At 45.1% G+C, this 25,406-nt stretch overlaps 3 protein-coding genes across 4 annotated transcripts; 2 read left to right on the top strand and 1 right to left on the bottom strand.

The window, feature by feature from the left end:
- The first annotated feature begins 52 nt into the window (after window positions 1-52).
- On the top strand, window positions 53-8,406 carry TMEM59 (transmembrane protein 59). 2 transcript variants are annotated; one of them, XM_051801659.1, is made up of 8 exons: window positions 53-294; window positions 2,506-2,611; window positions 4,625-4,719; window positions 4,917-5,069; window positions 5,345-5,429; window positions 5,744-5,825; window positions 6,602-6,710; window positions 7,442-8,406. In XM_051801659.1, the coding sequence occupies exons 1-8, from the start codon at window positions 88-90 to the stop codon at window positions 7,595-7,597; spliced, it is 993 nt and encodes a 330-aa protein (XP_051657619.1). In that variant the 5' UTR covers window positions 53-87; the 3' UTR covers window positions 7,598-8,406. The 2 variants fall into 2 exon arrangements, with proteins under 2 accessions (XP_051657619.1, XP_051657609.1); XM_051801649.1 differs by having other exon boundaries at window positions 5,741-5,825.
- A 115-nt stretch (window positions 8,407-8,521) lies between these two features.
- LDLRAD1 (low density lipoprotein receptor class A domain containing 1) lies at window positions 8,522-18,626 on the top strand. Its single transcript, XM_051797544.1, has 3 exons — window positions 8,522-14,126; window positions 14,657-14,810; window positions 15,334-18,626. Exons 1-3 carry the CDS (start codon window positions 13,952-13,954, stop codon window positions 15,683-15,685), a joined length of 681 nt encoding a protein of 226 aa, XP_051653504.1. The 5' UTR covers window positions 8,522-13,951; the 3' UTR covers window positions 15,686-18,626.
- Window positions 18,627-18,759: 133 nt separating this feature from the next.
- LRRC42 (leucine rich repeat containing 42) lies at window positions 18,760-25,371 on the bottom strand. The gene is made up of 8 exons (XM_051801514.1): window positions 25,280-25,371; window positions 23,959-24,446; window positions 21,746-21,877; window positions 20,578-20,696; window positions 20,086-20,174; window positions 19,889-20,002; window positions 19,647-19,731; window positions 18,760-19,245 (listed from the first exon to the last, which is right to left on the bottom strand). The coding sequence occupies exons 2-8, from the start codon at window positions 24,429-24,431 to the stop codon at window positions 18,989-18,991; spliced, it is 1,269 nt and encodes a 422-aa protein (XP_051657474.1). The 5' UTR covers window positions 24,432-24,446; window positions 25,280-25,371; the 3' UTR covers window positions 18,760-18,988.
- Between the last annotated feature and the right edge of the window lie 35 nt (window positions 25,372-25,406).

Raw genomic sequence — 25,406 nt, 5'->3', positions numbered from 1 at the left:
CTACACCTCCCAGAACACCCCGCGCGGGGCGAGGGTCACATCTCGCGAGGGGCGGTGGACGGCCGGTGCCGGGGCGGAGGGGCGAAGATGGCGGCGCTGCGGGGCGGCCTCCCCGTCCTGCTCCCGGTGCTGCCGCTGTTCCTGCCGCTGTTCCTGGCGCTCCCGACGGGAGCCGTCGCCGCGGGGCCGCTCCCCGCCGCCTCGTCCTCCGAGGCCTTCGACTCCGTGCTGGGCAACACGGCGTCGTGTCACCGCGCCTGCCAGCTGACCTACCCCCTGCACACCTACCCCAAGGTACGGGCGGGCCCTTCCCGGCCCCACCGTCTCCCCCGGACCCTGCGCGGCCCTTCTTTTCTCCCTCTCCCCCTGCAGCTCCGTCTCTTCCCTAAAAAGAGATCCTTCCTTATAGAAATAGATGGTTAGGCTGCAGCTTGCCAGTGAAGCGCTGTTTTCAAAGCACGGTTTTGTCGGTCCCGGGTGCTTTTGTGGGTTTGGGGGGGAGGTGTGGTTGCTGCTTTTTTTCCTCCTGTTCCTAAAGAGGCAGCTGTAATTTGGCTTGGGCTGCTGCATATTTTGGGCACTAAAACAGAGCTGTGTTGGTGGCAGGGCAGAGATCCTGCGTCAGGGCGCCAGTGGGGCACTTGGGTGGTGAAGGATGAAGCATAAATGGTGACACAAACAAGTGGCTCATCAGAGCCTTCATGGAATTTTTTTCATCTCATGAGAAAATACTGGAATAGTGTCCGATGGGAATTTAATTTCGTACTGCAGGGTTTGCTGTTGGTTCAGGCTTTGCACAGCTTTGAACTGCAGGCCTGAATTTGGAAAATCCAGGACCCAAAATCTTATCCTTCCTGGTTCTCTGTTAGCAATAAACTTCATTATCAGCTGTGGCTGTGTAGCAAGTGGAACTCTTACCCCATGTTTGGGATTTCACAGGAGGGTAGCAGGGAAGTAGAGCAGTGCCTGGGTTGGGTAACAGGGCTTTGCCTGCTTTCCTGTGGAATTCAGTTGGATTTTGCAGCTGATATTGGTATCCCCACGGAAGCAGGTAACAGGGAGTTGTTTGGAATATTAGTAAATTTACATGTGTACTTATGGCATGTTTTGGTACCTACGTGAAGAGGAAGAACTTAAACCGAGAAATTAAGGCTAAACATTACCCTAATATATTTCCATTGTTTTGGTGCGTTGGTTTACTTCCCTTGCAGGACTCTGTCAAGTTCAAGGAAGGCTGATATTTCTTTGGGTTTTATTGTACTTTTGAATTTTGTTACTTTTTGAATTTGAATTTTGGTGCGTGTTGTTGGAGCCGTGGACTAATACACTCACCCCTTTCTTTACATTTAGTGTTTGTTCTGTTTGTCACAAAACTACTGGTAGAATTGAAGGAAATCATTTTAGTTGTCACTGGAAAGTAAGACAAACTTCATCGAGACTGCCATAGAAACCTGTCTGCTGGAGCTGATTTCTATGGATATTAAATTACAGAACACGTTTTCTGCAACAGCATCACCCACCTTGTCAGTGTTGGAGTTGAGTTTTAATTTATATTCACAGTTTTCTGCTCTTGTGCCTTTTAAAGTGTGCGAACCGGTGCTCTCAGCAGTGGCCAGGTCGTTTACAGCAGGTTGTACATGAGGTGTGGTGTGTTTGGTGGTTGTTAAATTAACTCAGAGTCTTGTTTGCCACCTGTGCAGTCATTTGAGTGGGTGATGGTTTCGTTGGTCTGGTTCACGGGTCAGTGACAGGGTGTGGTCAGAGGTAGGACACTCACCTGACAGAGGCTTTAGTTCTGCAAGGTGGAGAACCCAGTCTGTGCACATCCGTGCCCTTGCCTTTGTGGACAGAAGAAATACCAGGTGTAGGATTTCTATATTTGCTTAATTTTAATGGTTGCAGTGAGAAAGCACTTTTTCCTTTCAGTTCATTATAAAAAAAAATTATGTTTCTGGAGCTGGTTTGTCAGTAAACAATCAACCAGGGTACTGGTGTAGTACTTCAGAAGATAATCTCTTAATTTGACAGTTCTGTGGTGATTCTGACTAGAGTCTGGTAGATACATTGTAATCACTGTCAAAATCAGGGATTTTTTTGTCCCTTCCTTCTGGGTTCTACTATTAAAGTGACACCAGAGACTTTCTGCTCTTTGTAGGGTTAAACATGAGTAAATCTTTTCCTTTCTAAGAGCACTGTCTCTTAGTTTTAAGCACAGCATTTGGTAAAAAGTTCGCTTTGTGGATTGTAGGATTGGAATTACAAAACACAGTTTGCTGTTCCAGGTTTGCCCACCACAGAATGGAGAGCTCTGTTTGAATTAAATCCATTGGGATGTCAGTGTTACAGAGCTGTGGCTCGGGTTTACTTCAGGTCATGTTTAGCTGGGTCGTAGGTCTGGTGGAGAGGAGGAGGACAAAAAAAAACCCAACCAAACAACAAAAAAATGTTTTTCTGGCAATTTGTTCTGGACTGGAGGGATGCAAGCCTGTTGTTGTGCCTCCCCAGGAAGAGGAACTGTACGCCTGCCAGAGGGGCTGCAGGCTGTTCTCCATTTGCCAGTTCGTGGACGATGGCGCCGATTTGAATCGGACCAAACAGGAATGTGACTCTGGTAAGACCTCAGAACTCCTTCAACATCCTGTAATCTGAAGGCATAAAGGAGGGAGGAGAGCAGGAATCTCTGCTGATTTCTCCTTACCTGATCCTTAGTGTTGTTGAATTTCTTAAGTGTCATCAGGAAATAAATTCGAAATCCTTCATTTTACTATAAGCAGTTTGTCCTACAAAACACAAAATGACTGCGAAAAAAATCCAGTCAAATAGTTTTCCTTTTATGTGACAATCAGTCCCATTTACCATTCCTGACAAACTTAAGTATAGAAGTGAATTGTTCAGATGGAATAAGAACACAAATCTTGTGCCTTGTAAATCATGGTTTAGGCTACATCCTGAGCTTTCCTTACAGCTAAACCCTTGGGAATTAGGTACGTTTTGTTTGGAATAAACCTTTAAATACTGGTGAACTAATTCTCTCAGGGTTATCTGTTTAGAGCAGAAGTTTCACAGTGAAGATGAAATGTAGAATCATTGGACCTTCGAGTCCAACTGTTCCCCAGGACTGCCAAGGCGCCCACTAAACCATGTCTTTTAAATACCTCTGGGTATGGTGTGTACTATGGGTCAATTAATAGTGGGTTTGGAATTGTATAGAACTTTCTTCCAGTAATATTGAGCCAGCTGAGTCACAGTTTTATGCAGAGCAGGAAAGGTGGGAGCTCTCCATCTTTATTGCCAATACAGTTACGCACCAGGCCAGTGCTCAAGGGAGGCATTTATCCTCTTAGTAGCTCTTAGAAACAAGAGAGCTCATGGCCAGCTCAAGGAGCTGATGGCAGGTAGGGAAGTAGAAAGCCTGACTTACAAAGATGCTAATGTGACACAAAACTTCATTAACTGCTCCAGAAATGGGCTAATGCTCTAGTCTGTCACACACTGTGTGTAGCTGTGATCCAGCATGTCAGTCTAGTTGTCAAACCACACACGAAAGAGTGCCATGAAACAGGGGAATGTACCAATAGAGCACATGTAGAGTAATGGAGCAGTTGCTTATTTCTGGTTTAACTCTCCTTAATGGAGCTGTTGTTTTGCTGGCTTATGTTCTATAACCTGCTGGTGGGTGCCCTGACTGAGTATTCTGTGCTTGGCAGATACATCTTGGCTGATCTGCTCAGTTCTGTCTCCTGATGCCTCCTACAAACACTGCCTTGGTGGCAGTTGCAGCATGGAATTGCTGCTCAGGTGCCATGAGCTGAACTCTCAAGTGCTTAGCTGCTGGTGCCATGCTTCCTGCCAGCTTCTTAGTCTTTCTGATGGTCCGTTTGTTCCTCTGGAAAACTGGGAGAGCTACTGTCCTCTCTGTTGCTACTCGGTTTGATTCTTTAGTTCAGGTGCTACTGCAACATTGTCCACCTGAGCTTTAGAGTTTTGTGGGAGAGCTCTCCCTGATTTCTCCATGGGCAGAGCAATCTAAATTATTCTCTCCAAATTAGATTTATTGATCTTTATGATCTCTAGTCAACAGTGAATAGAAGCTATCTATTAAACAAAGAGTTGGCTTCATTTTTCATAAGAAATTATTCTATAGTACTTTCAGTGCAGTTTCTGTGCTAACAGGGGATGCTCATTTGATTTTCCTGGGATACCATGACTTCTGCTGTTACCTCACAGGGGTTTAATGGACTGATGGTCCCTCTGGGTTTATTAGAATTCCATCTCTGTTCTCTGAGGTAAAATTTGATGGTTTATGTGATATGTAGAGGAAAAGCTGTAGTGGTAGTGGGAGGATCAATGAAAACTTGCATCCCTGAGCTCGGCCAGGGTAATGTTGCTGCTCAGTTGCTCTGATTGCAGTCAGATTTCATCTCCCTTATCTGTTAAAGCTCTGATTCTGTCATTAGACCTCAGAGCAAATGCTACCCTGGGAGTGATTGCCATATCTTTCCCTGCAAATGGGATTGTCAGTCTTTTAACTGCTGCTTTGTTTCTGATCCAACTTATACTGAGAATGTTTTCTTAACTAAAATGCAGAATTTATCATCTCATTTGGGGAACTTCTCCCTTGCAGCCTGTACTGAAGCATACTCCCAATCTGATGAACAATATGCTTGCCATCTTGGATGCCAGAACCAGTTACCATTTGCTGAGTTAAGGCAAGAGCAAGTAAGTAGGTGACATGTTTTTCAAATACCACCTACTTGTTTCTATTCAGTATGTGTATTCTCTTTTTTTTTTAAGTTTCTTCAAATGGAAAATAAACCCAAGGACTGAAATGTACCCTTGGGGTGAGGGCTGAGCAAGAACATGGCTTCTGTCCTTTTTATATAAAAAGAAATGGAAAACATGTTAATGTTTTGCAGTTAATGTCCCTGATGCCAAGAATTCATCTCCTCTTTCCTCTGACACTGGTGAGATCATTCTGGAGTGACATGATGGATTCAGCTCAGAGCTTCATAACATCCTCATGGACTTTCTACCTTCAAGCAGATGATGGCAAAATTGTCATATTCCAGGTGCTTACCTTTTTCACTGAGATTAAGGTGTCCTGGCTGCTCGCTTTAGGTCTGCTTCTTCCAGTCACAGAAAAGGCTGTAGAGAACTATCAGAAGTGCTCAGTTTTTGCTGGTATTTCACTGCCTTTAGAGCCAGTTTAATGGGGGAAAAAATTCAAAGTTAGGAGAATGGAGCATGTCTTCAGGTTAATTTCTGTATTAGTTCTGAAAATATAAATTATCAAGATCAGTGGAAGCTTTCTAGCATGATCTCCTATCTCCTTATTTTGTTTTAGTCAAAGCCAGAAGTACAGTATGTTCCACAGCTTGATCAGGAAACTGGAGATACAAGAGGATCCTTGTCACTGAGTAAAACAGCCTGTAAGTTGTTCTTTGTGCTTTGCAAGAGTAAATGCAAATGTTCCCTGTTATGCAAAGAAAAAAATAAAGTTACAGGTGGCATATGAAAGCAAATTTTTAGAAAGCTGAAATGTAATTATTTACTGTGTAGAGTGCACTATGTACACTTGGCATAGCCTGTGCTAGAAACAAAGCTCTGCTGGAAATGGAAACCTGCAAGCTGGGGTTGTTTTTAAAAGCTTCTTTTTAGGCTTTGTGCAGACCAACTGTGTGGGCTTTGGGTCTTCCCTTTCTTGGCTCTCCTGACCAGTGTTTGTGCTGTTGTCCCTCAGCAGACAGACGTCCAGGGGGCTCACAGACATTCCGAGGGCTCTTTGAAGAGCGAGCAAACGACAGCTTTTTCAAGTGTCTTTCCATGTACGTATGTTCTGGATGTCTGTACCCACTAGGAGGATAATGGCCTTTCCCCTGTGTGTGTGGAGCACTGTGGCAAGGTCTCAAAGTGCTACAAGTCTGTAGGTTCAGGATGCACAGCAGTTACAATTCTGTATCTCACTGTTAGTGTGACTTTGCTGTACTGGCCCCGTGTTTTTTGCACAGTGTTCTGCCAACTTTGATTTTTCCTTTCCATTTCAAGTGAACAACGTATTGATAATTTCCTGCACTGTTTTTTGAGTACGTTCTCTGAACTGTTTAATCAATACTGTGTTTTGCCTGTTCATTAGCTCTGGATGTGTTTCAGGGCAAAGCACTTCTTTTGTATTTTGTTTTGGGATTGTTTGATACAAAGCCCACTGACATGTCTCATTTCCAGGCTGAAAATACACAATATATATTTATTAGAGCTTTTCTGAAGATCAGCATGTCGATCCTTCTTTCCTTTTTTCTGGTTACTTTCTCTTTAAAAGTTTACACATGAAGGATCAGTGAGTTGGACCCCAAATGTGTCACAAAAAACTGGTTTTAATTCTGTAAACAAGAGGATGCTTAGGGCCCAATAACAGAATCCAGCAACTCTTTTGTGATCCTAAAAAGGCATTAGAGTACCCAGGAGTCTGCAGTGGGCTGTGTAGCTGTAAAATCAAGAGACTAATGAATTGGCAGGAAAGACAGTCAAAATTGAGCCAAGCTTTTTAGAGGTCTATTGTCTTGTATTCAGTATATGAAATGTAGCAACATCCTTCTCATTTCAGAAATTCCAGTTGGATTTTAACCACTACACTTGTCCTGTCAGTGTTGGTGCTGCTCTGGATTTGTTGTGCGACCGTAGCTACAGCTGTGGAGCAGTATGTTCCATCTGAGGTACTGCATTTTATAACTTACAATATTCTGAATTTATTCTTTATATTGCTTTTATGCTACAGCTGTCTAGGGACTAAGGAACATTTGGGGGAAGTTCATCTGGAAAGGGGGTTTTATTTTTGAGGATGTGGTTAGCAAACCAATTTTGTTTATTTAAAGTATGATTTTATAGCTGAGCGATTCTTGCTCATTCCTGAGGCCCATAGGAGCTCTGAGCCTTATTACTCAGGCAGCCCAGAGAGGATGTCTTCTGGTTTGTAGTGCTCTCCTCTTGACAACTTTCAAATTACTCTTAACAAGTGGAGGCTGATTCTAATTTCTCTGGAAATAAAGCTATTCTGAGGTTTGGGTGGTATAGGTAAAAACCAGTATGGGTTGAATCCAGGAGGATCAATAGTGAAGAACAGTGACAGTGTAGTATTGGTGAGTGCAGAGTGTCTGATCAGAGGGGGCACTTTCCTGGTGCCCAGAGAGTCCTGGCTCACAGTATTTGCAAATCAAAGGAGCTGTTACATAAGCACTGTGTCTGCTATTTTTCTGGCAGATTTAATATACTCTTTTGGATGCAAGTCTAGTTCCAACCATGAATTTCAGATGTTACAGAAAGCCTGGGTTAGCTTGTGTGGCAGGGCTGCAGCTGTCAGAACCTGGAATGCAGTTGCATAATGAAATTCCTTTTATTCACAGTATGGAGAGTCTTTGTCTTAAAGTTCCTTGTTTAAATATTTCAGAAGCTGAGCATCTATGGAGATTTGGAATACATGAATGAGCAAAAACTGAGCAGATACCCACCGTCTGCACTTGTTGTGGTTAGATGCAAGACTGAGGAACATGAAGAAGCAGGACCTCTTCCTACAAAAGTCAATCTGGATCAATCTGCAATTTAAATAAGTCTCCATTGGATCCGATAGACTAATTTTAACAGAGATAGCAACTCCTGATTGATTGTGGTGGTTCTTCAGATGAGAAGCTTAGCAGCCAGTCTTTAAATGCAAATAAAGTTGCAGAATCAACAAAGGTCATGGGATTTTGTTTTCAACTAGTAGTAAAGATTCAGACATGAATTTGTGTTTGTTTCCAGGCATAATCACTTTTTGCTGGTGTTTGCTATGTGTCTTTTTGCTTACAAAAGCTGTAAGCATGCTTTCCATACTTCTGCCAGGACACTTTCAAACTTACTTGTGTGTTCTAGGATGTAATGTGTACATTCAGAGTTAGCTTTGTAAAGGTATAAGAAATTTTAAGTAGGCAGGAGATGCCTTTTTAGTGTTGCACTTTCTGTTGTAGTTAAGAGAAAATATTATAAAATTATCTGCTGAATTTTTTGTACTTGTTAATGTCCATGCACAAACAACCCTGTCTCCAAAAACAGAAATATATTTTTTCTACAGTGTGGCAATATTTGAGGTGGAAAGCATTTGTGAGGTACTGTAGGCTAGAACTCAGCTTGTGAAAAATGGAAACTTCATTAAAACTTATGGACATATCCCTTCACATGCAGAGCATAACACGGTCAATTATTTTGTCAAACTTTAGCCTTTAAGTCTTAAATTGCTTGTAAAGTTAGCGCCTGTGTTTTCTGAAAAATTCTACTTTCTGTTCTTGATTAACTGTTCTGGTCTTGTAACTTCATTTACAGAAACAAGTTGATTCCTGAGAAATGAGAGCAGACAAATAAAATTGACTGTATAGAAAATGCTGACTATATAACTTTTTGCTGTGGTTAATTATTGACCACAGCAGGCTCGGTATGAGAAGCCTGTCCATAGCCTTCCTCTCCTGGGCAACGTGACCTGATTTTGCTGTGTGATTCACTAGGACAGCAACAACAACCAACAATGTCCCTCATGTTTCTAATCTGTTTTTTGCAGTTCTTTTCTTTGAGGAGATTGTTAAATGCTGGTTCCCAGCATTGGCAAGTTGGGGGTGTGGGATTTATTGTAGGGTCTCTGAGTGTTTGAATGCTGCCTAGAATGCATGGTGCCCGACTCAATGTCGTTTTCTGTTGATTCTACAGAACTCCCTCGAAGGTTTTCTAACTGAATAGCTGGTGGAAATGTTTGTAAGGTCTGTTAAAATGTTTCTTTTACTATTACACGTAGTTGCAGAGGGAGTGTTACAGCTCCAAGCAGACGTGGCTGTTTGCCTGTTCCAACGTGGACAGTACAACCTCTGTTACCCTGATGATTTCACAAAACTTTCTCTTCAAAACTTTATTGCTTACAGCCCTGGGCTTAAGTTAAGCAAACAACTTGTGCTTTCATTGGGTGTTTTGTCTTTTGTTTGCTGTTTAATGACAGTTCAGCCGAGGGATCTGTGCAGTGCAGCCAGCAATTCAGCAATGTGCTGTTGGGTCACAGGGAGCTCTGTGCCTGTGGCACTCTGGCACTTGGCACTGCTGGATCCAGAGCCAGCCAGAGTCTGAGGAATTCAAGTGTTGTACTTGTAAGCTCTTGTCAAAGGATCTTCCCTCAGTAAAATCAGATACTATCAAGTAATTGAACTGTTTCTCAAGATTTCTAATCTAAATGGACTCCTTAAGCGCTCTTGGCACTTGACTTTGCAAAATGTCATGTTCTACTCGTTTTTTGTTTGACTTCCTGAAATCTCCGTTTTCAGAGGCTGCAATTTGGGTTTGATCTCTGCTCAAAACCACTGTTTAAATGAAGGGCCTTAAATTATTGAAATTGTGGGAGGAAAGCATTTTATATTCTCTTTAGGCATGTGTTCAACTGAACCTATATCAGATTTAAAATGGAATCATCTTGACACAAATGAGGCGACCCTCTCGAGTGTGTGTATTTCACTGCTGGCAGAAATAGCCATGGCACATTTGGGGGCAATTGGGTTTTTTTTAGGTGCTAGAATTAATAATCTTCTGTCATACTGAATATCTTGATCTGTGTTGCCTCTTTAGCTGCTCTGATCTTTGACAGTTTTTTTTTTTTTATTTAACTTCAGAAGGGCTTGGTTGTGTTTCCTACCTCACTGTCATGAACTCATTCTTCTGAACTATAAGTAGTGTTTGATGTGAGGTAACTGCTCTAAAATCCAACTGTCTGGTTGGCTGCAGCTGAGCTTGATGATCTTGGTGTAGGAAATAGGTGGGGGTAGGTGTCAGTTTGTAGAATCATAGAATTGTTTAGGTTGGAAAAGATCTCCAAGATTGAGTTCCACTGTTCCCCCAGCACTGCCAAATCCACCACTAAACCATGCCCCTTTGGACATGTCTTATGGACATTTGCCTCTTGCAAATGCCTCTTGCATTTTAAACATATCCATTGTCTTACACAGGAGTTTTAGCAAACTCACAGTCACCTAATAAAGGCTCAAAAACTAAACCTCTTTAAAGAGAAACAGATCCAGAATATAAAATGTGGGGGGGTTTAACCCTCAGTCTGGCATTCTTCCACGTTGTAGCAGATGCCCAGACTTGCAGGCTGTTTGCTATGTGGCGTTTGGCATTTTCACCCCAAATTCCCCATGGAAAAGGAGAACTTTGTAGCACCAACTTCCCTGTGAGAAGATGCTTTGGACAAATTGGTGCTGCTGTGCTGAAGGAGGAGCTCCTGAAAGATTGTATTTAATTCTGGCTGTTCTGTGAGAGCAGGGCTGACAGATGCCCTGATCGTGAAGAGCATATTAACTCACTGTAGTTGAGGATGGATTGTATGTGTGGGGGTGGAGAGGGAAGTAGCTGTAGTTGTTCCTTCACATCAGGCACTATTTGGTGCTTTGAATCAATTCAAGGCAACTGTCTTGGGACCACCTTAAAGACAATCTACCCACCAGCCTCCCTCTGAAGGTCCAGTGAGCTGTTTTTGCTAGTGCTTCGGAAGGAATTGTGGTCTGTGGGATGGCACAGTTTGGAAGCACTTGAGCCCTATAGACCCACCTGCAAGCAAGAAGGACATGGGCTCCTCAAACACTTCATGCTGGTGCTTTTTCTCCCCATTGCCCCCATGGCAAAGCTGCCTGGTGGTGATGTTTTATCTTGCAAAATTTCCCTTCGTGTGTGCTGAGCCAAAACCTGCAGCCAGTTTAGAAGGCTGCAACCTTTTCGTAAGTTTGTGTTTGCTGCAGGCTGAGCTGCTAAGACTTACTGCAGGCCTGGAAGTTCAAGTACACAAGTAAAAGAGTACCCTGGAGGATTTTCTGTGCCTGTGCTTGTTGCCCAAGCAGAGAAGCTGTTCCAGATGGTTGTATCTTGCACAGCTCTCCTGAGATCCGATCATGTGGCTGATGCTGCTGTGAGGTCAGTGTGTCAAATTGGGAAGGAGGCGGGGGGGCAAGGAGGCTTGCATGAGGATGATCAGACTCTCCTCCCTCAAGCTTTCACCATGAAGGGGGTTCTCCCTGACTGGCACCAGGGTAAATGCAGTTGGCATCAGCTAGAGGTGAGTGTTCACCTTCCAAGCTGGCGTCAGGAGTGGCAGTGGGGTTCTTGGCATCTCAAATGTCCCTGTCCTTCGTGAATTGTCTAATGCCCTGTTGTGAAACCAAGGTGGAGCCAGGAGGAATGAGAAGCCAACCACAACCTGTGCTTTCAACTGGAGCTGCAGCACAGGTTCAGCACTGCCCTTCCCATCCCCTCCTGTTTGTGTGCCTGGGCAGCAGCGCTCTCCTTGGTCTCCTACCTCTGTTGGGATTGTATCCTGGTAACATCGCTCGTGGTGAGGTGCAGAAAACTCCCTGCAGTCCTTTGAAGGCTGTAGCTCTGGAAATTATGAACAAAACTCACCCCCAGGTACAGTTCTATGTCAGAAAAACCTTATATGCCGCTGTTCCCTGGAGTACATGTGTTCTTGATAGTGTTGTTTGTCTTGACCTCTTTATCGCTGCTTTTGTGAGATTTCAAGTAGTTTCTACTTAATTTGATACAAAAGAAAAGTGTTGATATAAAGTGCTGGACCTAGTTAGTGTTTGTTTTACAAATGGGTACTTAAGGTTTAAAAGGTGATCTGATTGATTGCTTTGGGAATTAAATCTGGCCCATGTTTCCACTAAGGCAATTTTTGCTTGTACGTGACAATAAAGGAGTACATTACCTGTTCCTGGGTAAGATGGTGTGAGACTTAGAAAGGCAAAGCTTGTGTGGCTGCTGCATGCTGCTTCTGTAAACAGTCTTTTATCCCCTTCCTTCTAGAGGAATGGTGATGTACCTACTTGTGGTTCAACAAAATCCTTCTCTGGAAAAAGAGGTAATTAATAAAATGCAGAGCTTAACTTTAATAATAAAGTATAAACCAATTGAAATGTAAAATACAACCAGTATTTATGGTTTCTTGGGACTGATTTTCCACTCTTTCTGTGTAGTAAAACTTCCATACTATAAAAGTAATAAACTTTAGCTGTTCTGTGTTATTTTGAAGTTGGCAGTCATATGGTACAGTAGCATGATAGGTGATCCTTGTCTGTCACAGAAAGGCCCATAATGAGCTTGCTGAGGGGTTTCTATGTATCTTAATAGTCAAACTTCAGCAAATATTGTCCATATTTAGAAGGAGAAGGTGAGATCAAACAGAATCAATAGCAAACCTGTAGATCCGGTTGCAACATTTCATCACTGCCTTTATTTTATACTCGTGTAAACTCTTGTGCTTCCTGGTCAGAGTTTTTTGTAGACACAGCCATGCTGTAATTCACCACTTCTTTTCTGAGCTGAAATGTTCTGTTTGGTTTCCGCTTGAGTGTGACAGAGGGAGAGGTTGCTGTAGCCAGGATCCCTTAGCTGTACTGAGGAAAGGCTATGCCTTCTAACTTAAAAGTTCTTTAAATTTTTAAAAGTTGTTTTTTTAAATTCTAGTTAAAGCTCTTTAAGTTCAGTTATACCAAAATCAATTAAACAGGCAAGATTGTCTTAAGTGACTGGTTTCATGTTTCTGAGATGACCACATTAACATTTTTTGCTGTTGGTCTGGAAATACAAAGGAATGCAGGAAAATACCGTGTTGGTTTAGAGGCAGAGCAGGTTGCTGAGGTGAGGGTGGGTGACTGACGTCGCTCTTCCTTGTGCTGCCATTGTGTTGCAATCCCTGTGGGTTTGGCCTTCAGCTTCTGCATTTGATTTGATTTATGTACGTGACTTTCTGAAAGCTGGAGTCCCTGGAAGGTTGCTGTGCCCTGGAGATGTCTTTGGGGACGGAAAGGGCAGCTCTTCGGCCCCTTCCCAACATTTTGAGCTGATAATCCAGCTGCATTCTGTGGGAGAAAGCCTAGGGCATTTGTTGGGGCAGAAAGCCCAAAGTGCTGTAAAATCAAATTTTACCTCCTGAGGAGTTTTGCTGTGGGCTCTGGGAAGGCACCTTCCCCAGCCTTTCAGTGACCTGCCCTGTGTTTCAGGGGCACTGCTGTACCAGAGTTGGGCAGGGACTTGTCTTTCTCCACCCTTGTCCATCCAGATCCACTAGATGAACTCCAACAGAGATGTGGTGTTTGTACCATTTGATCTCGGTGCTCTGTAACAGCAGCACGGGTTCTTCCATACTGCAAGCAGCAAAATTCTCTGTGAGGAGGTGTTTACTGTTGGAGTTGGGCTGCTTAAACTCAACTATCAACCCCTAAACCCCAGCAGCCCACACTAGTCCCACATGCAGAGCCCCCTAAACATCAGCCTCATGTCTCTGCACTGTTCCCCCCTCTGAAACACCCCAAACCCACTCTCAGCCCTGCTGGGTCCTTTCCCAGCCCCTCACCTCTTGCTCTTGCCTCCCAACAGAGCCCTGCCATCCATGTGGTGCTTGCACTGGCTGCACACGGAGACGTGTCTGCATCTCTGCCATGGCACTGCTCGTCGTGGTGGCTGCTGTGGGCTTGGGGGTGGCACTGGGACTCCTGCCACGGGCACCAGGTTGTATTCCAAGAGTCGTTATTTTCTTGGTAAGGGAGGCAGAAGTGATGCTGCATGAGAACAGCCCTCATGTCCATCACCATGTGTGAAAGTGATGCTTTCCAGCGCAGACCAGGAGGAAGGAAAGGGATGAGCAGGGTGGTTTGGGGCTGTGTCAGCCTTGCACAGCCCCAGCAGCCCCCAGCCATTCCTCAGCTCCACTGTCCTGCTCCATAGGGCTGGGATAACTCTGGGTGGCACCATCATCCTTCAGACTATTGATTGGTATGGTCTTCACAGTCTTCCATGAACCTGCCAGAGATTAATCCTGGCCCCTGGCTGTTTCCAGAACAACAAATGAGTTTCAGAAATCCCCCTTTATTCCCCCTGATCTGTTCCTCATCTCTTAAAAATGCTGGAAAGTAAAGGATTTCTTGCTTTCCCCTCAGTGAACCGCTTCTGCACAGCCCCCAGTAACCGGACAGGCTTCTTGTGTGATGACAGAGTGACCTGCATCCCATCCAGTTGGGTCTGTGACAGAGTCAGCAACTGCAGGAATGGAGAGGATGAGCAGGAGAAGCTCTGTGGTGAGTGGTTTTGTTGTGACCATCCCCCCTGCACTAGTCGTCCTGTTGTGAGACAGAGCAGCTGGTGTTCCTCTAATCCTGTTCTGTGCTTCTGAGCAGATAAGCCTGGTAGATCCTTTGTAGGGCAGATACTGAGAGATGGCACTGCCCAAAACCCAGTGGGCGTGCCAGGAATCAAAGACTCCAAGCTCCTCTGATCTTCCTAGGGTTTTTTTAAAACCATGATGCAGCTTTACCACTGGTAAAGCTTTATGCCTACATGGGTAATTTATTGTCCTGTCACCCTGGGAAAAAAACTGATTAAAGCAGAAGCCTGGGGCACTCAGACTCTGCTTCTGGCTCAGCCACAAGCATCCCTTCCCCTCTCCAACTACAGCTTCCCTATCCATGGCATCGTTCCTGCCCTGACACTGCATAGGGAAGGACTGACTGACCCCCCATGACAGCAGCCTTTGGTGGCTGCCATCTCCCTTTTAGCCAGTGTCTGTGCCCAGTGGAGTTATGCATGTCCTGTGTGTCCACCCTGGCAGGTGACTTGCCCCACAGCCTCCCAGGATACCTGGTTTTCCTCTGCAGTAACCCCAGATCCTGGATCTATGCCGATCAGAGGTGTAACGGGATGAACGACTGTGGAGACTGCTCTGATGAGTCAGGGAGCTGTAAGTCTCTCTTCTTGGGCAACAGGTCTATTCTGCTGATGGATTGCAGTAGGTTGTATAGGCATGGTGCTCATGGATGCTGCTGGAAATGCCTGGAGGCTGGCATCCTCCACTAAAACACAAAATAGCTGGGATAAGATGTGAGTATGAACCAGGCAGGTTGCATCCTACCAGCTGCCAAGGGTTCTGTATCAAAGCCTGGTGGCAGCCGAGGCGGCAAAGGCTCCATGATTTGCTCCCAGACCCAAAAGTTGCTCCTTCTCCATGGCTTGCTGATGTGGAGCAGTTTCACTGTGATGCATAGGCAGTGACCATTCCAGCTGGCTTTTGGTAGTTGGTCAGGAGATGGGCACATCTCTGAGCTGGGAAGGGCTGAGCCTCAGCAGCTTCAAAGCCATCTAGACCCCCCTCTTGCTGAAACAAGGGTTTGTTTCAAACAAACCTGAGCAGCAGGTTTGTTCCTAAGTCACCTCCCTTGTTTCGAACAACAACAAAAAAAAAGAATTACAGCTCATTGTTCCTCCCAGGATGGCCTGTCTGCCTTGAAGGTCATCACAATGTCACACTCCATGGTTGTCCCCCACAAGTAGCACAAAGCTGGTGTCTTCTTTGGTGGGTTCACAGTCACAGGGTCATCACCAGTGCCTTTTCTGCTGGGGGGTGAAAGGGTTTTACCTGTGTAAGAAAGGAGGAAAGGGGTCAGTGCAGCAGAAGCAATTCAGCATTTCATTTGCCTGTTTTCCATCTTTCCCAGTGGCCTCCTGTCCCCCATGTGGGTGGGAGTGGTGGAGCTGCATCCCTGTGCGCTACGAGTACTGCTCCTGCATCCCCAGGAGGCTGTGCCGGGATGGCGTCCAGGACTGCCTTGGCTGGTCGGACGAGTACGTCTGCAGGCCATGAAGTCCTGGCACCCCTCAGTGCTGGAGACAGCAGGGTGCTTCCCACACTGTCACCTCTGAGCCTTGCTGTCCTCCTGCTCTGCCACCCACTTGGGAAGCTCCAACCCAAGCAAATCCTCAGGAGCAGCGCAGTGACACTGAACAGGGACCAAGGGCACACGGCAGCCCATGCTGCAGGCTGGGTACTGACTGTGGGACACCTCCAAGGATTCTCCTGTCATGTGAAGATGAGCACTTTCTACATGGGCTTCTGCTGCCTTGCACTTGATGCTGTGCAGCTCCTGGGACTCTTCATCGGCTGCTGCCAGCACAGGCACGGTGTCTGGGCAGCCCTGGGCCAGGGGTTTCTCCTGTATGGACATGCTGCTGCCTCTGCAGGCACAGGCAGGAGGAGAAGCTTCTATTTGCATTCAAAACACATCTGCAGATGGTTTCAGCAGTGGCTTTGAGGTCCATGCTCAGGTGCTCCTGGGATACTTCCTTGGGAATGCTGTGCTGAGGATGACACCCTGGGGAGCTGCTGCTCAGGCCACCTCCTGCTCTCTTCTCAAACCATGAAAGCCAATGTGGAGAGCATAATGGCAGGGAAAACTGAGGTGAAGAGGTTTCGGGGTTTGTGGGGATAAATCACTGTCCCTGTGCCCATGTAGCTGTCCCTGCAAGCCAGGAAAGGGAACCGGCATGTGGATAAACTTTACTTCTCTCAGGGCTGTGCAGTTTTGGAGCAGCAGCGTAGCAGGCTGAGAACAGCCATGGAGCTGGGATATGTTTCACCAAAATTGACAAAGAAGGGAGGAAAAAGAAGTCACAGCCTCAGAGCAGAGAGTGGCAGAAAACCAAGTGCTGCTCCCAGGGCAGTGTGGGATGACACCGGATCCGACTGCTGCTTGTTTTGTTCCTCTGCCAGCACTGCAGGATCAGGCAGCCAAGCCTTCACAGCAGGCCTCAGGATATAGGTATGGGCATGACACTGAAATTTAAGAAAAATGTGGTCTTCTCTGCTCCTTTGAAAATCTCATCTGTCTCTAAAACATCGTCTCTGAGAAAAACCCACATTTACAGTGAGTGCACTTACTTTCTTAGGCCCAAAATAAACATCAGGCAATCTTTTTCCCATCACCACCCTAGGTCACAGATATTTAAAAATAAAACCCTGTTCACTCATTTCCTCTCTGTCCTGTGATCTGCAACTCTGTATGTCACCATAACTCGGATCAATGGTGAAAGTTGCTTCTCATTTGTTGCTGGGATAAAGCTGGAGATCTGAGAGATCTTATTTATAAATAGCTTTACAGTATTGTGACTCATACTTAACCTGGAATGAGATGGCAAAACTCTGCATGGGGAGATTTTAAAGCTGCATTTACTAACCTGTCCCTCTCCAGGCCTGGCCAACGTGGATGGCTTGTTTTCTCTGTGCCTGTAAAACGTTACCCCAGTGCATTCAGTGCTGTGGCTCCGAAGAGAGGTTTGGAGCTTCCAGCCTCAATCAAAGCCTGCAGTGGAGGTGCACATATTTACTGGAGAGTCACAAATACCTAATGCCTCAAGAAGCCTGGGTTGGGGTTGGTAGATAAAGTTGGGCTTATTGTAGTTGCTGTTGTTCCTTGTTACCCCAAAGTATGTTCTGAAGCAACCACTGGGGAAGCCTTGCAGCATCTCTTAAGGAGAGCTCGAGGAGTGGTGATTCAGAGGCAGCACTACAGGGACAGCCTCTTCTTCCCAGGGAAGAGGAGCTTCTTTCCCAGGAGGGAGAGGAAAAATCTCACCCCTAATGATGGGAACTGCATATGGATAGCGGAACAACTGTAGTTATTAATAAGGATTGAACTAACCAGCTGTTAAAAAAAATTACAGGAACCCTTGTGCTCAGCTGGTAAAAACAATTGTGCCTCTCTCCATGGTCAGATTAGCAGATCTCCAGTGGTGAGAGGGCTGGCCAAAAATTCCATGGTGGCCATTGTACCGGAGGCAGCTTTAGGAGGAGGATTGCACTTGAGCACCTCAGCCATCTTCCTCCCTCCTGCTTTGAGTCACAGTCTGTGCCACTGCTTGTCTCAGCAGAGCGCTGATGTAGCCATTGGTGGGAGCTATTAATAGCCTTGAATTTCTGTGAAGAAAAAAGTAGGGTTTGAATGCAAGTGTGCCTGTTTCATTTGTGTGTAGTCCTTTTTTTGTATATAATCACTTTTTGAGGAAAATTCAGCAATAAGAACAAAGAGAGAAAGGGGTTTTGCTCTTTACGTATTTTTGAGGCGAAGTTCCTTTTCTTGGTCTCTTCATGATTTCCAAGGATGTGCTGATTTTTTGTTGTTGAATTATGGTAAACAACAGTGTAAAAGAAAGATATCCTCTAAATAGGCACTAGTAGAGGAAACCTGGAGTAAGTTCTTGGCCTTGTAAGGCCTAAGAGCACAATGATGGTTGCAGTGCCCAACTCACGGGCACTGTGCACCTCATCTGGTTTTGACAGAAACACCCAGGGCAGGAATTTAATGATAAACACAGTTACCTGTGGCAGACCAACACAGAATGGCTCTAAGTATCTAGAGGGTTTACAGCTAATATGTATAATTCATATTGGAATTACAAATGTCCCTGAATGTTTTCAGATGGAGAAGTATGGTTAGTGTATTGCAGGCACACTGCATGTGTTTTAAACCACAGAATGCTCTCAAATGTAGTGAATTTGGTTGTAAAAGAGAATACATTACAACTTCAAGGCCTAATCTCTACAGTTCCAGCTTTCATTTCCTGGGCTAAAATGAGAAAGGAAGAGGACTTCTGTTGTATTTTGGGCTTCTGCAGTAACTGTTATCAAGAGGTTACAGCCTCTGACTCCTCTGCAGAGGCCTGTGCTTACCCTCTCTGCTCCCTCCCTCTGTCACAGCTCCACCAGCACAGCCTGGTGCTTTCAGGCTGAGGTTTCTGTTCTAGAAGCAGTATTAATTCCCCAGGGCTCTTGACAAGCATAGATGAGCTGCAGTGATCTGTCTCCTGTCCCTTGGGAGGCAGGAGAGGAGCAGGGATAGGACCAGCTGTTTTCATGAATAATACCTATGTCAGAAGAATTGGTTAAGGATGACAACAAAACCTTTATTTGAAAAAATTATTATGTATTGAAAATATACAGTAGTATCACCAACCTTCTTGTCTCTACCCCTCCCCAAGCACAGGTTAACCCACAAGCATGGCACAGCAACCAGATTTAACAGTACTGGTCTTCTTTGTTACTCCCTCTCAATATGTCTAAATCCTGTCATCAGCAAGAAAACAACAAACAAAAGACCCACTTCTCTCTGACTCAGTAGGTATTTAACAAATCCCAGTCCTCCACAGTGAGGCACAGATGCTTCTGTTTGGAAGTCCTTTCTCTCTCTTGTTCAGCCAAAGCTCTTTTTCTATTGTTCTTTAATTCGTGGCTTCCCGCAACCTCCTTTTTCAAAGGTAAATGGCAATTTTGAACTTTTTCCTTATAAAACTGCAAGTTTCCAGATGCTTTTGTTTCTGCTTCCACCACTGTGCATTTGACTACTTCCTCTATTCTGCGTGTCTTGCCATCTACAAGGAAAAAAAACCAATCAAATTTAGATTTTGGGGAAAAACAGAATTATGCTGTAAAATGCATGTTTTGATGCAAAGAGTTTTGGCCAAGCCAACTTGGAATATTGACTGCTGAAATGTGCAGAGGGAAAAATAACATATTTTGGACTCAGGATTTTAAGGAGAAAACTCAGTTGTGATATGTTGCCCTAAGCATGCTGCCATGCTGTACTTGAATTACCCAGCAGTCTAACAAATGAAAAAACTCAAGCAGGTTGTAATGCAGTTACACAAATGGAAATGGCTGAAATTGCACACCCAAGATGCTATTTGTACTAAAAAAAAAAAAAGAAAATACGGAAATATTCCTTGTAGAAAAGGAAACAAATCCACTCTGTGGTTCCCATGCAGCGACTTACAGAAGCGCAGAGCTGCTGTTCTGGATCTCAGGTTGTCCTGTGGCTTGATGGCTTCCATAACTGCCTGCTCCCATTGCAGAACTGTCTGAAATAACATTGGAAGGAGTTAAAATGTTTCTTGTAAATTTTACAGAAATACCATTGGAAACGACTCCATTCTCTATTCTTTCCTATTCAGCGATTTCGTGCTCTGTAAGACAAATTTCTAGAGAGTAAAACAGACTTAGAAGACCCCCCCTTACCTGTTCTGCCCATCCCTCTGTTTTGCAGTTACTGTGATCAAATTCTTTCAGAGGCACTTTTGAGTGGACGAGGCCTATCTGCATTTGGATCCGCTTAATAACAGCATCAACATCCTGGGGAAAAGGGAAATAATGCAGTCAGAGGGCAAGAACATTTATTACACTTGTCCAGTAAACTAAGGTAGATGCTTTTTTACCTTGAGACCTGTGCCAGAAATGTCCAAACAATTCAATTTCTTGAAAGAAAGAAGATATCCAATTCCCACATCTGTGATTTTAGGGTTACCTGTAAGGTCAAGTAAAGTTAACTAAGTTACATGATGTGGAAAAAGAGGATCAGGATGCCAAGAAAGTATTTGTTCCAAAAGCTAATACTGAAACAAAGGGGGTTGGCCTTTTTTTTTTTCAGTATGTTTCAAGTCAAAGACTGACTTTTCCCCTCCAATGATTGCAATACAAATATTTACAATACCAAGTCTCAACCTATCAAAAATATTTATGCAAGTAGCAAGTGGCTGAGACTCCAGGTATGGCCCGTGCCTTCTGGAAAGTCGTTAGTGAAATCTGGGGTTGAGTACTTGGCTCATGGGAACCAACAAATTAATTGTGTTCCTTCAGTACTGAGGAAGGTAAATTCTGTATCAGAAGGGATACAGGTTGCTTCTAATGTGAAACCACGAGGCACTTACAAGACAGGTCTAACACCAGCAGATTCTCCAGCCCCTTTTTCAGCACGCGGATGGGCGCCGTCATCCTGCGAAGGCCGGCGTCTGACAGGGAGTTGTCTTTCAGGAGAAGCTGTTTTACACTGGCAGGGGACAGATACAAACACGTAGTTTATGGTCAATATTTTAGATAAATTTGCAAAATGTCCTAAAACTCTGTGTCATCCTGTGCCAACCCCTCGGTCTGCTTTGTTAACGTTAGCAAAGAGCAGTAAGAAAGGAGCCTGGGTTAGTGGGACTAACAAATATCCCTCTATTGCCCCTGCTGGCTCAACAGAAGCACTACTTGAGCAGCTATTCCCAGAGCTCCAGTGACAAACTGATCCTAGAGCCAAATATTTGCTAACAGAGACAATAAGGTTCTTTATACCCTGAAATTCTTTAAACCAAGGCTTCCAAACTCAGATGCACTCAAAACTAAGAAAAATGCTTGGCAAAATGAGAGAGGGCAGATTTGATAAGAGATACAGCAATGATTTAAAGAAAATAATGAGGTATTATAACAGATTAACAAAACTCAGGGAAAAACATCACACTAAAACATTCTCCAGAGCATTTCAAGACAAAACCTTGATGCAAAATACACGAAAATCTTAAAGTAATACTCCCTAATTAGCAGTCAGTCTGCCTATTGATTTCCAAATTTTCCTACTTTTCAATCTTCAGTATCAAACAAAATTTAAAGTGTTATTGTATTTAGATGTTAATTAACAAAATATTCAATCTCCTACTTGCAGAAATCTTTTCTCTGGAACACTGGTTTTGTTAAAAATTTGCCTGATAAAGTTCTCTCTTAAAAAAGGAAATGAAAGTGTAAAACTGTTCCAAGGTACTGTTTCCACTTGGCCAATGAAATTTATAAAACGTTGATTTAAAAACATGAAACAGTAAATTATCTTACATATTTTTAGGCCTTTTTACAATTCAGTATGTGCTTTCAACCATGTGTTTTGTTTACAATACATTCTGCATTTTGTTTACGTCAAGAAAAGGTTTTATGAACAACCAAAATCTTCAACCTTACACACTGCAGCCTGTGAAACTTCCCTTTAAGGTCACAGCCTGATTCTTTGAACTGCTTAGTGATGGGAAAGAAAGTGTCATTTTTAGTTCTGTGTCAAGAAATTGGTACCTGGACAGGGCCTCTTTGGTGAGGTGTTCCAGCAGCTCATGTTCATCTCCCAGTTTACAGGAGGAGAGATCCAAACATGTCAGCTCCCGGAAAGATTTAATTTCTTCTAGCTTTTCAGAGATAACCAGGTATCTGCAAAGAGGGAAAAAAAGCTATCAGTGCTCAGGCATGTAAGAAGGCATATCCTCATGTCACAAGCATAATGCGGTTGTTTCTGGTAAGTGTCTCTGTGAGAACTGACAGAAATTAGCCAGCTGCATTAAGTACCTTTTTATGTGCAGCTGGCACACAACATGTCTGAATTCCCAGTCTTCTCCTTAAATCAGTGTCATGGTTTTGCTTTGATCCAAAATATTGGACTAACAAGACTTCAACTTGCAAACATCGCAGTTAGGAACTTCTCTACAGATCACTGTTGCATTATTTCAGAATAATGCAAAATGATATCCCAGTTTTTCATAAATAACTTCACAAACTGCTGTTCCTCTGTATCTTGGAAGGGTGTAGACCAACCCACATTCACCCAGGTTTAAAATCCACTGCAAATGTCTCAGGATAGCTTGGCAAATGGCAAAATTTTACTTTTTATATGTGTCAATAAAATACTTGACTAGATAAAAGTCCAGGACTACCCAGAGCTGTGCCTACAGCCCAGGCAGCAGTTACTCAGCGGGTTATTTTTCTAGCTGTGCTGGTTCCCTGATCTGATTCACTCTGCAGCCACGCAAACATCTGTGCTGGAGCTATTCAGTAGGAGGTTTAGAGATGGGAACAAACCACTAAAGAATGGCAGGCATGAGTATGCAGTAATAAGCACGTAGCCGTCAATACCTCCCCTGCAGTTACCTCTTCCTGCCCCTGTGGCAAGACAAGCTCCAAATTCACTAATCTCTCCTGAATTTACCTTATATTCCCCATGGCAAGACAGACCCCGAGGTCAGCATCTTCACTGCTTAACTGAGGGGTGCTGACTAATTTGATCCCTCAAAGAACACCTCTCTGTCCATGCAAATAAAGGGATCTTAATATCCTCCCAGTGTAAGTTTACCTACCAAAATACCCCCTAAATCCCTCTGCTGTGCAATTTGGCTATGCAGAAGGCAGTCAGAGAACAAGCCAGTTCTTGAGAAAGAAGAGTGGCCTCTTTTAGAAATAAAATTCATCAGAAAATGCCTTAATGCCTTACTCCCTGGATTTCAAAGACTTGATACTTAACTCAGCTTTCTGTAATGGCAGAAGATGCCAGAAGTAGCTTAATTTCTGAATTAAGCCCATAAAATTATCTGTGCTAGAGATAAAAAGGAAGTAGGTTTAAAGGATGAAACAAAGGATAATTGACTTCTACTCAAACATTCCTACTGTGCTCAGAACACCCTTGGCACTTCAGATGAATATGCCTGTACTTTGATTTTAAACTGGATAAACCATCCCTTTTTCAAGTGTAGAGATGGAAGAGACTAGTTATATTACTGGGAAAGACTTCAGTAGGAGTAAGGCTTTAAAAACATAATCCAGTTTAAAGCTTGGCAAGACTTTCAGCGAAAGACGTGGACATTGAGAAGATAGAAAAACTAATGCTGGACTCCAAACAGGACCTTGTCAAAGCACATTCACTATGGGGATGGGAACCACAATAAACTAAGGTAAAACCTGCCTGACTTCAAAGCCTGTTACTTACCTACAGATTGTCTTTTTCTGAGCCCCCAGAATGAGACAGGGCAAAAGCTTTATTTACTATAGTAAATAAACCCAGAGAGTTTGCAAGGGTGTATTTTATCTGTACAGACACAGCTAAGGACGTTGAAATGCTTTTAAACAGCAATTACAAAAACATCCCATGAAATGCCTGAGAAGGCATAAAACGCATGGATTGCTATGGAAGTGCCGATTATTATAGTTAAAAAATGTTGCAGATTTAATCCTCCACTAAGATCCCCTCTTAGTTAACACAGATGTAGTCTGTTGTCTGTTACCTTTGTAATTCTCTGTACATTCTAAGATTTGTACCTTAGAATGAAACCAGCAGCTGCACTTGTAGGAAAGGGATGGCACAAAAAAGCAAGCAGAAGAATCAGATAAGGCTCAGGGCATTTAATTAAAATTGGGTGGTGTTACATGCCCAAGAGATACTTTTAATTTAATTCAGGGGAAACTTGAAGTGTGCTAGCAAAAAGCCCTGACAGATGACAATATTTGTCAGTGAACAGACTTACCTATTCCGCAAGCACAATGAACATAGCACCAAACTGCCATAGGCTTCAGTAAACTTCTGTAGAGCTCTCAGTCCCGTCACTGGCTCTGTGAACTTTTGTCTTGCCTCTGCTGCTGAAAAGAGCTTTTCAGCAATCTGCTCTGGGAAACCAATCAACGAGTCAATGTGATCAACATTGTCAGAAATGTAACCCAGCACTAGGCTGAAGAGAGACTTGGCCGAGTAGCGGAGGTTCCCCTCCTTAGTGTACGTGAAGATGAAATGATCGGTCCTCTGCCTCCTTGCCCTATCGTCCTCCCTGTTCATGCAAAGCTCCACTGAAAAACTTCTGGAAAACAGCCTAAAAGGTCTTGTTTGGGGAGTGACATCCTGTATGCCGCCTGCACCCTGATTTACCACATGCAGCTTCCCATTTTCACGCACGTATATTGGCCCAGTATCCAAATGGCTTTCTGAGTGGAGACAGTAAGACATTCCCCTCGACCAGCTCTGTAAAAACAAACCACAGACAGGTGAAGAATAGCCACAGAGGAAAACATGACTCAGGGAAGACCCCAAACCTGGCAGCTCCCCTTAGAGCCCTGAGCACAGCCACGTAGCCCTGCAGTGGCAGGAGGGCAGGCTGTGTGGAGCAGGGGTGTGAGCTGGATGCCATCAAACCACAAACCCCAGCCAAATGGGAACTGAACCCCGGGTAGTCTGAGAGACCCGGGGATGGATCCCAGCCCGGCACAGGGAGGGGCAGGGGCAGAGGGGCTGTGGCTGTGTAGGAAGTGGCCCCCACAGCCAGGCTTGGCTCTGCTGCAGGAGGGGGGAGGAGGAGGATGAGGAGGGCACATGTCTGACTGCAGCTGGGCAATGGAGCCTGCTGGAACCTCCCTCCCTGGGAGGGTGGGCATCTCCTGGTGCCCCTTCCCCGGCCGGGGCCGGGGGGTCTGGTTTGTGAGGGAGGCCCTGGCGGGGGCAGGAGGGCTCAGAGCTGCCATGGCGGGGGGTAGGGGAGGGACGGGATCCCCTCAGCTCCTGCCCTGCGGGACTGGGGCTCGGGTCCTGCGGGGCCGGGGGAGATCGGGCACTGCCCGAGGGGGGACGGGGCTGCTGAAGAGATGGGGGGGCTGGGGGAGGAGGGAGAGGAGATCGGGTCCAACCCGGAGGGGGATCGAGGGCTGCGCTGGGAAGGGACTGTGAAGGGATCGGGCTATGCCCGCGGACGAGCGCGCCGTGAGCGGGGGCAGCCCCCAGGGGCGCAAGGGGAGGGGTCCCCACCCGGGCAGCGAGGTGAGAGCCCCGCTCGCCCCCCCGCCCGCCCGGCCCGCACCTACCTGCCCCGGGAGGGGCCGCCCCGCCAGCCGGGCCGGGGCTCGGCGCTCCCGCCGCCCGTCCCGCAGCGCCCGCGGGCGGCGGGCGGGGCCGCGCCGGGGGCGGGCAGCGGGCGGGGGCCGGGGCGGA

The sequence above is a fragment of the Manacus candei genome, unplaced genomic scaffold (assembly GCF_025592945.1).
Source record: "Manacus candei isolate 608988 ecotype Guabito, Panama unplaced genomic scaffold, ASM2559294v1 h1tg000005l, whole genome shotgun sequence".
NCBI lineage: Eukaryota > Metazoa > Chordata > Aves > Passeriformes > Pipridae > Manacus > Manacus candei.
The sequence above is the reverse complement of the archived record's forward strand: the minus strand, read 5'-3'. Positions and strand labels throughout refer to the sequence as shown.